This window comes from Lycorma delicatula, chromosome 2 (assembly GCF_047948215.1).
Source record: "Lycorma delicatula isolate Av1 chromosome 2, ASM4794821v1, whole genome shotgun sequence".
Lineage (NCBI taxonomy): Eukaryota > Metazoa > Arthropoda > Insecta > Hemiptera > Fulgoridae > Lycorma > Lycorma delicatula.
In genome coordinates, this window is record NC_134456.1 from 201,706,700 (window position 1) to 201,721,402 (window position 14,703).

Sequence of the window (14,703 nt, forward strand, 5' to 3'; positions counted from 1 at the left end):
CCATACTCAATCTTCATCTTAACGCCTATTAGTTATCTGCTGGCTACATACTCATTTCAGATTACTTGATGGCATAGCAAATACTGATCAATAGTTAGTAACATGGACCAAATTATCATTTTTATTACTCATTTTTCTTTTAATTTAGATATCAATCAGTAAAAAAAAACCCAGCATAATACACATTTTTATTTATGACATCATTATTGGAACTCTTTACCACTAATTTGTCATATTTAAAATGTCAGAGGTGGCAATTTTGTAGATTAGTGGTGGGGGTACTGGAATGTTGTCTGTCTGAGTTTACTCAATGAGAAAAATAAAGAGAGAGAGAGAAAGAGAGAGAGAGACTGATGGAGGGGGGTAGGGAGAGAGTGAGAATGTTTTTTAAGTGCTTTCAAAATGTTAAATTTTCATTACAGGTTTTGTAAAAATTCACCAGATAGCTGTATGTGATTAATTCAGTGGATGAAACTCAACAGAAATGGTACGATATCTGCTGTCCCTATGGAGGAAATGATTGTAACCTGTCGCCTTAATCCGTTTGGGTACACCAGCTTCACTATTGACTTGAACTTACCAATCAATGATAATTGATACTTTTATCTTACAGACACAGAAAGATATTGAAAAAAAAACACAAAAAATTAATTATTCAAAAGGGGCATCTCCTCTTAGTCTGGTTTTCCATAAAGAAGCTTAGAGATACAGATCGAAATGGGATGGCATTAACATTTCAGAGTTCAGTAACAATGAACAGATACAAGCTGATGAAAATGTAGATTTTTTCAGGAGACTTCTGAACCCACAAACAGTCCTCAGATGTCCAATGAATCTCATCTTACCTGTCAAAACAAATTATATGATTTGGTGGAAAACTTGGGCCTATCAAAATAGCAGGCTGAACGTTTCAGCTCTAGGCTGTAAGAATGGAATCTGTTGACAGATGAAACAAGCATTACATCCTTAAACAAAAGAAACACTGTTTTCTTAGTATTTTACAAATGGAGAGAACATTTTGAGTATCTTTTGAAACTGATGGATGACTAAACTAAGAATAGACCACAAACCTACAGAATGGCATCTTTTTATTGATTAATCCAAATATAGTATAAAAGCAGTTTTAATCTACAATGGAAGCACAATAAGCCATCAATACCAGTTGCTTATTCAGTTTCTGTGAAACAAGATAACATGGGTGCTATTCTGAATGTAGTTAAGTAACAGTTTAACTGAAAAGTTTGTAAGGATTTGAATGCTATATCTATATTAATTGGCCTTCAAGGTGGGTTCACAAAATTCTTCTGTTTCTTATGTATATGGGATAGCAGAGCAACACAGCAGCATTTGTAAAAAAAGAATGGCCAAAGAGAACTTCTTTTGAATCAGGTGATGAAAATGTCTTGCACACCTTCTTGTTGAACCTGAGAAGATTCTTCTCCCTTCACTTCACATCAAGCTAGATGCTTAATGAAAAATACTGTAAAGAACATGCAAACAGAAAGTAAGGGCTTAAAATATCTAGAGAACTTATTCTACAATTAAGTTAAACCAAACTTAAAGAGGTTATATTTATTGGGCCTGATATTAGAAAAGTAATTTGCAATCCTGTTTTTGAAGGAAAACTCAAGCAAAAGGAATTAATAGTGTGGAAATTATGATGGGTACAAAATAATTTTTAGACAATAAAATAAAAATTATAAATTCCTAGTATACAAGCTTCTTAAGTCCTATCAAGCCATAGCATGTTGAATGTTGCTAAAAATACATTTTCTACATTTGGCTATTGATTTCTTTCTGAGAATCTTGGTGTAGTTAGGAATGAACAAGGAAATTCCTCAAAACCCTCAAAACATTAGGACCCTGGAGACCAAGGAAAATTTTAATGCATTTAGGATATGTTACCATTATTTTGTTATTTTCTTTTTACATAACCAGTCATATGTTTAAGAAGTTGAGTAAAATCTTTTTTCACGATAAATAAAAAATTATATCAAATAAAACAAGTGTTATGATTTTTTTTGCCATTTTTTATAACAGGTATAATACTACACCTAAAAAAAAAAATATATAGTTACAGCTTTTTTGCGATTATTTTTTAATCTTCCACTGCAAAATCAATTAGAAATAGATAATAGATAATTTCATTAATGTCACACAAAAGGATATTTTTTAGAACAGTCTAATTAGATGTGCAAATTCAATGGCAAAACAGAAGGCAAAATGTACATATTGTAGGAATGTTTTGCGAAAAATCAATTTTAAAACATATATAGTTAAATAAATTTATTTTTTAAAGTAATAAATCCAAACAATCAAACAAGGTTGACCAATAAAAACATAGATAATTTTACTTACAGTATTTACCAGAAAATTCATTTAAAATATTGAAATAACAATCCAAAAATAACAATAAAATTTGTAACAGTGGTAATGGGATGGTTCATGCATTGGTTTGCTTGGCATTTCTCCCGTCACCACCCCATTCGGTCCCCCAAAAGCATAAGACGAAATGTCTGTGTCACAAACGGCTACTGAACCACGAAACAGTTTAGCGACCAGTGTCCTAACTAACTCCTAGAGCTAACCTAAAAGTGTGGTACCATACACCAATTGCTTGCGTGTCCCACCGCCCACTTGTCATATATCACTAAAATGGGTTGGCGCACCCCGTCAACTACTAAAACATATCTGACTATCAATAATTAATTTATCTCCTCAAACACAGCAATTCGCTGCCATACCTAGGCCGCTGAATGCCAGCAAGTACCTGTCCACTATTAAAGCGCTTGGAGCCTTAATCTGGCTGGTAGCCAGCCATATCTCTTGGTTAGCTTCCTACAGCAGCATGACAGGAGTCTTTTCCCTTAGGTAAACTACTGATGTCGGTTGAACAAAGCAACCGCATCAAGGAACTCCCAAACGGTCTGACAATGCGGCTCTTGCCGCTTGTGACTGGCCAATTTTCCCTTTGACCTCTTAAGTTCCAGGGTGGCCTGAGTTCTGGCTAGTCGAACATCAAGAGCTGGGCAGTTGAACATCATATGTTCGTTCGACTGGACCTCCCCGCAGATGCACAGCTCATCAGCTGCCAGGTGGAACTGAAATAAATATTGGTTTAAATTTAATGGTTGGAGAGCACCGGGGCTCCTGTTGTCCTTAAAAACATAGGAGAGGCATACCATCCTTCCCGATCCTATATAAATCTATACAAGGATCTTCCCTTATTCATGGTGTGCCATTCTTGCTGACATTGCATTGTGCCTCCATCAATAAAGCCTCCTCCGCAGGCGGGAGATGGGCAACTGCTTGAAATTTAGAACTGGTGCACTGAGATCACCGTTCCACTCCATTATAGGTTCGGTTTGAAAACGCATCCCATATAGCTCGGCTTCCCTGCCTCTTCGCAATTTCCACATAGTCGCTCGAACTTTCACCGCTAAATTGATTGGGAGAGCCTTTCCCAATACAGTAGTAGCCTCGTAGGAGGTTGTTTTAAAATCACCAGTGCATACAATTAAGGCTTTGCGCTGGGCACTCCTTAAATTTTGAATAAGTGCTCGATTTCTTTCCAACCTATTCGCCCAAACAGCGAATCGGGAAACAGACGCTGTGTAAGAGGTCATAATTTCGAAGACATTTCGGGATACCATGTACAAATGACGGCCCGACAGTCTGTAATTCTTTTGAGCAATCTTTCTAAGCTTGTGCATCACAGAGACGGCGTCCACCGCTACTGGCCTAATGTGATTGCTAAACAGCAACTTCTCATCAAACAAAACACCTAGGTACTTATGAACTCAAACTCGGCTGATTATAAAGCCTTTATAGTTAATACGGGGGTTACAAGTGTATGATAATTTGTTTGCACCCTTGAGAAACATAAACTTCATCTTGAGCACAGAAATTCTTAAATTTTGAATGTCCATCCAGCCCTCTGTGGTTAACAAAGCCGCCCGCGCTAGGTCTTCTAGCTGTGATTGTGAGTTCCCACAAACTAACAGGATGGTTCATGCATATTGTTCTTCACTCTGCTGCTATTTTTTTTTTATTTCTTAATTGTTATTTATAATTTTGGGAATTACAGCATATAAAAAAAGCATATTTTTCATGATAAATAATTTTCCTATTTTAAAGTTACATATGATTTATTAGTTAGGTTTGAAAATGAATAAACGATGATGATATCAAATATATTGAAATAAAAATAATTACTTTTTTTATTACCTCTGCATTAACAATAGGAAATTATTATTTTCTGAATATTAATTATAATACAAAACTTTTAATACATTTACATTTAATAGTTTCGACAATGTGACAACAGCGCTTCTATTAAAAAAATATAAATATTTGTCAAAATAAAATTTAATGTTTGTCACATTTAATTTAAATAGAAATTATGTGATTTTTAATGGAGGATTAAAAAACTGTAGTTTTTGGAAAAATTGTGTCTTATAACCTTAAACTGATATATAACAATACAAATCACTTGGTTTTATACACTGAAAAAGTTCTCCAAAAAAGTTTTTGCAGATAACCTTCATCAAATCACTTGTTTATACAAAGGTGCTTCCTGCAGAATATTATCAGTTATATGCAACTAACTGACGTAGACTGTTTTTACATATTTTGTAAAACCTAAATTTTTCAATAAAAAAATGGTATAGATTAAGGATATTTTGGTAATGTATACAAAATGTTAAAATAACTGGTTCATTTTAAGGCCAAAAACTGATATCAGAACATGATGAAATTATTAATTTAAATAGAGTATTAAAAGTGAATTTAATTTACCTTACTAAAGAGAAGAATAATTTCTTTCATATTTTTAATTTTTAATCCACAATTCGAAGATATGTTTCTAATGAAGGTGGATCCTTGGTAAATGTGTTAAGATTTTGAGATCTACAAAAATCATAAATTGCTAAGATGTACTTCAGTTTCATGTTATCTTTTGTTTCAAACAAAACTGTTGGCTTTAAAGGTTTTAGTAAATTCAACTTGTGCCCATTATCTTGATTTGCATCTGTTTTGTCTCTTTATAATTTATGTAGGATTACGCATGAACTGTGTTTATTCTAATGAACTGTTATTTTATTAGCATGTTTTAATGAAACATGAAAAATGAACTTAATTTATTTACATTTAAAGAACTTAAATCTTAGTAATCTTCCACTTGGAATATTTAATTGCGGGTAAAAATACACATTTTCTTTTGATAAAAAATACAAATTTTTGCATTTACTTGTTCAGGATGCACAATATAAAAGAAGGAATTGTTTAAACACAAGAATTAAATCTCATCAGTAGAAAATAAGTACAATAGTGCAGATATTAAATTTAAAAAAAACACAATTAAAGATAAGAATACAGATCATGCTACTGATATAATACAACATTAACTAGTTTTAACAACTAAATAAATGTGTGAAATACATACCTTTGTAGTGGTCTATAAGTCTCAAGTGATCTTTAACTGAATACTGGTATGTGGAGGTATGATGTAAAAATGTTTGAACATCTGTAGGTACAACTTCAACAAAATACTGATACAAGACCATATCTACAACAAAGTTACACAGCATCTATGAAGTACTTTTAACAAAGTAGATCAGCTTATATATATTTAAATTAATAAAAAAATCACAGATATTCAAACAGCTGAAATGAAGTAAACTTTAGATAAAAAAAAATTATATAAAATACTTTGCTGCAAACGAGATGATACAGTGTTATTTTACAAGTTTTCATTTATTTTGTAGTATAATATATAGTTAAAAAAGGTTTTAAAACCAAAGTTGTAAATTATTTTATACTCTTTCCAATGATCTAACATAACTATGGTTGTAGAAATTAAAAACCATTTAGAATTTTGCTGAGTTCCAACAAGGAAAACTGAAGGGGTTTACAATTATTCAAAACTACCTCTTTCATTTTCATGAAAACAGTTGAATGTCTTCAAGATATATATGCACACATGCAGTAAAAAACAGACAGAAATGAATATTTTTGTAGATCTGTCATTCAAAGGAATTATTATGCTTACTTAAAAATGCTTTCATAGATTATAAATAGTATAATAATCATTTTCAATTGCACTTGATCTAAATTGAATAAAAAGTCTGGGTTATCCAGAAGTTATATAAAAGAGGCGGCTAAATTTTCCTTTAACAGTTCCAATTTTTATTTACAGGTACAATTCTAAAAAATTAATCCCACTGCTTTCTTACTTAACTTTTTATACTTCATTATTGAAAAAAAAAAAAACTTACAATTATTCTATATTAAAATCAGATAATCTAACCTTAAGTACAATAGAAGAATGATTAAAAAACTGAATGAGTCATTTTCAGAAAATGCACTATCTGCTGACTGATTTGTTACCAAATGTTGAAAAACTGGCTTTTAATTAAGTTGGCTAAAAAAACTCTCTTGAGAGAGTTATTTTTATGGTTTTATTTATTAGCTTTTCCTCAAAATTGTAAGCTAAATCTTAAGTCAGATGAACAGCACTCTCAAGGGCGTTATTGATTCTAATCCAGCTTACCCAGAAAATTGTAGTTCAAAATTTCATGACTACCCTAGACTTGTCAGAATTTAAAAAAAGTCAGTTTAAATTATCAAAGTCCTAAAATAATGGACTTTCACTGAAAATTCAAAATACTTCAGAAATACTGTGGGTAATTCATGGCGTATGCTCTGATCTATAACAGTAAAATCAAGAAAGTACAAATTCTAAGTAAAAAGGATCTGATACATACAGGTTTTACTGCAAATAAGTTGTTTTAAAACAAACAAGCACACTTGAATGTTCAGACAATTAAACGGAATGCTCTGCGACTTCATTAATATATTTAAAAATTCACTGGATGAGAATCAATTGTTTGCTTGGGTGCTGATTACTTATGAAGCAAAGTCTGAGAAAGTATTTTCTGTGATGTAAGAGAACAACCTCTTCCTTTCTGCTTTGATCTAATCCTATTCCATTCATTCTTACCCAATTCTGTCTTTTTAACTCAGCTTGTTTTAGTTTAAAGGGAAATCTTGGAATATAATTTCAAAGAATGCTGAACTTATAATTCGTGAATTTCACACTTTTATCATATCAGATTTGGAAGATATGAATGCGAATTAAGAAAATCCACTCATAATCCTGTTTAATCTACTTAGGAATAGTTTAAAGAAATTTATAAATTTGTTTTTTTTTTTTTTACTAATATTGGATTTCATATTCACCAGAGCATTTTGTATCTCTTTTCATATCCTCAGAGATAGGAATAAAGTGTTCTTCTTGGCGGTACTTATATGAAACACATGTCAAGTTTCACGTTACAGTTTTTTTTTATATTTATGGGTCAGTGAGTGAGTATGTATCCATTAATATAATAAATTACTTATCAGCTGTAGCTGTAGAAAGAAAAAACTATTGATTAAGACAATATAAACAAGGCAAAAAACAAATGAGATTAAAAAAAACTTACTTTCATTGGTTATTTTTTCATCTCCTTCAAGAGGATGTATGATTCCAGGACTAGGGTCACCAAATGAGAATCTATTAATACGATGAGTGAAATTGTACTCAGTGTCCCACATAAAGGCAGATATATGAATATGACCACGTGGTAAAGATAATGACTTACCAGCAGTTATGTGAAAATTTCCAGCTACTTTGTTTAAAATCAATGAACCATGTAATCTACAAGCATCTGGAGGTGACATAGGTTCAACATTTCTGAAACACATAAATTCTTAAGTTGTACAGATGCAATATGACAAAAATTGTGATTACAAATTTTTACGTAAAAATGTATGTAGTGATAAAAAGTTATTTTTTCTATCTGCTCTAATGTAACAGAAAATGTGAAGCTTAAATTATTTGTATTAATTGATTCAGCATCATTATCAATAAGTAATTTTATGCCAAATGCTTAATTTAATCTAAAATATGGATAAATAAATAAGTAAACATAAGTACATATAATTAAATACCTTTATTTTCAAAGCACCAAGTAATGTAATAATGCACATATAATTAAGCATTTGTAATACATAAATAAAATTATAAAAACAAAATTCATAAAATGAAAACTCAAAATAGAAATGAATTATACAAGTAAAAAAAAAAAAAAAAATTATATATATATAACCTTGTGAAAATAAAAAAAAAAACATCAATATACTGACCCCTGGGCCAAACAATTTAAAATAACAACAAAATAACCATCAAACAGAACCTAAAAAACTAATACCAATAGTCGACTTTCACAGGATCCTGCATCATCACTCAGTAAAAAGTTCCAAAATTACATCAAACAAAAACAAAACATAAATAAATAAAAACTAAAAGTTTTAAAAATATAAACCCCAATAACAACATTTGAACAACGTAATTCAATGCCAACTGGAACGATAATAAATTTAAAACATCATGCAACAATGTTTGTAAACACTTATTATATGTTCTTTGTTGCCTTATTATATCTTCTGTCTGTTATAGCTTTAATTAAATCATCATCTTCAAAAACGATCTGTTGATTAATCATTTCATACTTCTGTTTGAAAACAGAAGTACCACTGAATGTGAAAATAGGAGGAGAAAAGATTATGGAGGTAGAAGAATTTTGTTATTTGGGAAGTAGAATTACTAAAGATGGACGAAGCAGGAGCGATATAAAATGCCGAATAGCACACGCGAAACGAGCCTTCAGTCAGAAATATAATTTGTTTACATCAAAAATTAATTTAAATGTCAGGAAAAGATTTTTGAAAGTATATGTTTGGAGTGTCGCTTTATATGGAAGTGAAACTTGGACGATTAGAGTATCTGAGAAGAAAAGATTAGAAGCTTTTGAAATGTGGTGCTATAGGAGAATGTTAAAAATCAGATGGGTGGATAAAGTGACAAATAAAGAGGTGTTGTGGCACATTGATGAAGAAAGAAGCATTTGGAAAAATATAGCAAAACGAAGAGACTTATAGGCCACTTATTAAGGCATCCTGGAATAGTCGCTTTAATATTGTAGGGACAGGTAGAAGGAAAAAATTGTGTAGGCAGTCCACGTTTGGAATATGTAAAATAAATTGTTAGGGTCGTAGGATGTAGAGGGTATACCGAATGGAAACGACTAGCACTAGATAAGGAATCTTGGAGAGCTGCATCAAACCAGTCAAATGATTGAAGACAAAAAAAAACTTCTGTTTAAATTTATACATATAATATTTCTCAATTATATTCATTCTTTTACTGTTGTTACAAATTTCTAAAATTTCTAAATTATTTTTATAATCAGTTATACTGTTTACACAACAACTAATGGTGGTTGGCCATGTTAGACACATCTCTTTTTCCACTTGTGTAAGCATTACAATGTTCCATAAATTGCTTTTTAAAGATCTGTTAGTTTTCCAATATAAATTTTACTGCATTCATTACATTTATTTTTATATGTTCATCTTAAATTTCTAAATATAAACCAATATTTAATTATGATAACAAATTATCACTCATGGGTATAACCTTGAGTAAATATGGGTATATGTACCATAACCCCAAAAACTTACTGCATTACTGAATTTACCTAAAATAAATATTCCTATAAAACCGTTAAATTTCAAGACAGCACCTGCATATTTTATAGATAAAGTAGAAACCAAAATTTTTAGAATAAAAATTAATCTTGAGTATGGTGTTAAGAATGGTTATGAAGTTATAAATAACTTAAATTGTATTAAAGCTAATTCTAACACTAAAATGAATGAGTTATGATATCATCATAACTCATTAGTATACCCTAGTATAACTCAGTATACCCTAGTATACTGGTCGATAAGACAATAGAAATATTAAAAAACAGTTTGAAGGAAACGTGGGAGATTACAAATGCTTTGATCATCATTATGAGGAATATTTGTCTCCAAAATCATTTCCAATATAAGAACAAGTGTTATTCACAGTCAAAAGGTTTACCTATGGGTTCACCTATTTCTGTGATTATGTCTAAAATCTTTATACAATATTTCGCAAGTATTATATAGTTCATGGTGTATTGACTGTGCGCAAAATGTTGTTATGGATGAGAAATGTCGATGATATTTTGATTATATATGATCCAGTTATAAATAATGAACATTTGATCATTTTGAATAAACTTAATAATTATAATGATAATTTAAAATTTACTTGTGAAGTGAAAAAGAACAGAAAAATACATTTTTTAGATACTGAGATTGAAATAAATGAAAGCAGTGTTATAGAAACATCAGTTGATAGAAAACCCACAATGAATGGCATTATAATACATGTAGATTCTAATCACCCATGGTCACAAAAAATTGATACATATAAAAACCTGATTTTTAGAGCTAACAGTGATAACAAACTTAAAAAAGAAAACAGATGTAATAAAACAAATAGCAGTATTTAATGGTTTTGATATTGGGGTTATAGAAAATATATACAGAAAGCAGAGAATTAAGTACCATGATAAGTTTACACAATAGCAACAACTAAATAACACAGATATTATTAATAGGTCCTTCTTAGAATACAGTTACACAAATACAATAATACAGAAGATTACTGATGTTTATGATAAAAGTAAATATACAAAAGCTTACAAAGCAAATAACCATATTATAAAATATTTAAGGAATAGCAATAATAATAAAAGTGATGAGAAGGATTTAAGAGGAAAATATAAAATGTAATGAATGCAATAAAATTTACATTGGGAAAACTGACAGATCTTTAAAAAGTGATTTATCAAACATTACAATGCTTAGACAAGTCGAAATAGAGGTGTGTCTAATAGGCCAACCACTTGTTATTGTGTAGGTGTGGTGGTGTAATTGACTAAAAAATAATTTAGAAATTTTGGAAATTTGTAACAGTAAAAGAATGGGTATACTCGAGAAATATTATATTTATAAATTTAAATAAAAGTATGAAATGATTAACCAACAGATCTTTTTGAAGATGATGATTTAATTAAATACATAGTTGGTTTATAGCAGTTAGCAACAGTATTTATGAACATTGTTGTGTGAAGTTTTTAACTTATCATTCCAGTTGACATTGAGTTAAAGTGTTGTGGTTTATATTTTCTAAACTTTTTTAGTTTTTATTTGTTTGATGTAATTTTGAAATTTTTTACTTACTGATGATACGGGATCCTGCAAAATTTGAATTTTGGTATTAATTTTTTAGGTTCTGCTCCTGTACTTGGAAATTATTTTGTTATTATATATATATGAAGGTGGATCAAATATAAATGAGGCTTTTCATTTTGAGTGCAAAATACTGAACAAAAGTGGGCTGCTGCTTTGAGATGTGTTAAGTGGGAATGTCAGGAGTGGAGAGAATGGCTTGCTGGCCTCGTGAGATCCTGTCAGTAGATTGCACATGATGTCTGCAAAAGAGTTATACCCTACCATCATCAAATTTCTTGCTTAAGAAGACTTAAATCAGCTGAAATTCTTCAAAGACAGATAGTACACTTCAGGGAACAAAGAGTCTCAAGGTCGTGGATTTTTAACTGGCATAAAAGATTTATGCAATGCTGAAAAGAAGTTGAAAACAAAAGTCATGATCATCACCTATAGACAAGAATTACAGAACAGAACATTAATATCATTCGTGACCTTCTAAAGGGTGATTGACATTTGATGGTTGCTGAAACTTCTTCTGGGACTGGAATAAGTTATAGGAGCACTCAATCCATAATCAAAAAGAGCCAAGTTTTTTTTAAAGTGGCTATTCGACGTTCCCTCTTCTTTTGTTTGCAGAACAAAAACTGGCACATTTGCAGATGTGTTACCACCTCTCAATGAGATTTTCACAGGAAGGTGATGCATTTTTAAATTGTATTTTTACCTGTGATGAAATGTAGGTACATCATTACATTCCTGAATTGAAGGAAATAAGATGGATACCAGTTGAACACCCTCCTTGCAGCCCAGATTTATTGACCTGTGATTTTTATCCTTTGGGCCACTCAAAGAAGGTCTGGGAGGCCAATGATTCAACAACAATGATGGACAGGAGGAGTTTGTAGCTGCTAACACAACCTACTTCTTTTTATGACAGTATCAAATAGCTACCAATCCACTATGGAAAAATGCATTTTCAAAGTAGGAGGCTTTTTAGAAATATGATGTAAACTTGGTTTTATTATTTATTAATGCAAATAAAAAGATTTTTAATTAAAAGTTTAGTTTATATTTTATCCACTCTTGCATAACTATTTTTTTATTTTTGAGTTATAGATTGCAAACATTTTTACCCTGATTTCTGTTCAGAGACTAAAAAGAAACCATACTGAAGTACTCTCAACTTAAATTATTAGGTAAATTAGAGGGTTTCAAATGGTTTTTGATCTGAAAAAAATCAGGTTAAGAAATTTAGTAATTTTTTTTGAAAATTATTGTAAAACACAAAAAGTTGCTTTTGGGAAACATAATCTTTTAGGTTTCACATACAATAACTTTGTTAAATTGCCAGTTAACAAATACCATTTTGCAATACAATTTGTAGATAATTTAGGATTTAGGGATTATTCAGAGTGTACATAATTTAACTTAAATCTGACTGACATATAATCTCCTGATTAATGTTGATTTTTATTAACCTGATTATTATTATTATGTATAAAATATACATAAATCACATGGATGTATTTATGTGATATATAAATTAGAAAAATAAATAGATATTAGAAATAACATCTCAAAATCTTTCATAACCCAAACTATTCCTGTTGGAAACAAACTTTAAAAATAAATTAATAACAAAGCAGTTTTGAAAAATGTCAACTTAGGGCATAATTATAATATGACTAAAGGAATCATATATGCCAATGTTGAATATTGATAAAATATCAGTCAGAGTAATATAGATCATGAAAAAGACCTGCAAATCTTAAAAACCTGTAACTGCCTAAAAGCATTCTGTAATTTCAAAGCTAAGATATGATTAAAATTCAAAATACCAATGCTGTGATTAATAAATCGGTTGCTGTAGACCACAGACATTAAATAATGCTAGCATTTAGTATTAAAACTACACCAGTTTTAATCATAACATTAACATTTACTATGGCAACATCCTGATCCCTGTAGGGAAAGATACCTGTCTTGTGACGATCCCAGTCACCACACCACCCCTTCTATTCCTAGTCCTGATGGGCTTTACTGAAGGTCATCTTTTAAATCCTCCAAACTTGATAACACAACATAGTCATCAGTTTGGGCTATGTCAGGAAGCCACTGATGCAAATGCCTCGGCAGACATTTCCATCAGTCTTTAATGGCTAAAAAGTAAACAACAATTTTATAATTTACATTTAATTCAAATTATTGTGTTTGTTTGCAATATTTATTTTGGCCAGTTTAAACTCTTAAACATGTACTCATTGAGAACTTAATCTAAGCAACCTCAAGAGTTAATCTCCAAAGGTAGATTTTTAAAAATCCATATATTAATAAATCAATTTTAACATGAAGGCATTTTTTAAGTATTAAAAAAAGGCTCAGGTATTTTTCTCCATATTCACTGAGACTGATGTTCAGGGAACATGAAAAGTCTATGTCTTTTTTTTTTCTTTAGTTCTCTGATTTGACTCTTGTAATGCATGATGAAGAACAATTGAACATCTTAGGTATATAAAAAATTTTTTAGGCCTGCTGCAGAGTTTGGGCTGGAAATTATACATGATATGACAAATGCCAATTTTTGAGGGTTTCAGAATTCAGCTTCATCTGGGCTAAAGGCTCAGTTTTTTCTGTGAAACTGGCTCAAAAGAAATGAAATGAATAAACATAATTAACAATTGGTTCAGTACACCATAAAAAATACATCTTTAACATAATGCTTCATAAGATTTTTCTTGTGATACTCTTTAACGGTGTTATAGACAGAACTCCTCTTCTGTGCGAATAGACCTACCTGCAGCCTGTAACAAAAAAGGAACTGATTTTGAGGTATGATGGGTAATTTTCTGTGTTGTGATAGGAATTATAATAGCTAAAACAGAAAAAATAAATAAAACTGTATAACTGAAGTAAATCTAAAAGAAATAAAAGTACCTTTTTGGTAAATCACCATAGAATCTAGTTTGACCAGATTTCCAAAGAAGATCTTGAATAGCATGAAATTCTTCTCTTAAGTAAGAGTTGTAAAATCTAACATTATCAAAATATCGTCTTTGCTCTGGTGTCAATTCAAACCATGTGTCTTCTTCTTCGAGATTTCCAAACATCATAACATTTTGATTTGTAGAATCTAAAATATCTGCTCCTACATCTAAAACAGTAAAAAACAATCATTACTTGCACAACAACAAAAAATGAAAAAAAAATGACTTTATTAATGAAGTTTTACAAGAGAAGTTCTAATGATAAAATAAGAAAATATAAAATGGAAGACTGAACACACATTTACTCTCACAAATACAGCATTATATGAAGTAGCAGAATTGACTCATCACCCTTTAGAAACAATACTCATATAATAAGATATTAACCACAACATTCAAATGTTACATAAAATTCAAGAACTTACTTTATATACATCACATATTATTACATGTTATATTTTGTGTCAACTACTATTCATTTATTTCTTTAAAGGAGAAACTTTGTCTAGAATCAGAATGAATAAGAAATCATTAATAAAATAAAATCTTTTCATGCAAATCCAACAAT

At 30.4% G+C, this 14,703-nt stretch overlaps 1 protein-coding gene across 5 annotated transcripts in view; it reads right to left on the bottom strand.

The window, feature by feature from the left end:
- LOC142319573 (endoplasmic reticulum-Golgi intermediate compartment protein 2) overlaps positions 1–14,703 on the bottom strand; it is a 43,030-nt gene that overhangs the window by 12,599 nt on the left and 15,728 nt on the right. For all 5 annotated transcript variants that reach the window (XM_075357019.1, XM_075357020.1, XM_075357017.1 and 2 more), the window contains exons 4-6: positions 14,086–14,302; positions 7,485–7,735; positions 5,444–5,566 (exon numbers count right to left, since the gene is read on the bottom strand). In XM_075357019.1, coding sequence (XP_075213134.1) covers positions 5,444–5,566; positions 7,485–7,735; positions 14,086–14,302 — 591 coding nt within the window. The remainder of the gene's footprint in view (positions 1–5,443; positions 5,567–7,484; positions 7,736–14,085; positions 14,303–14,703) is intronic.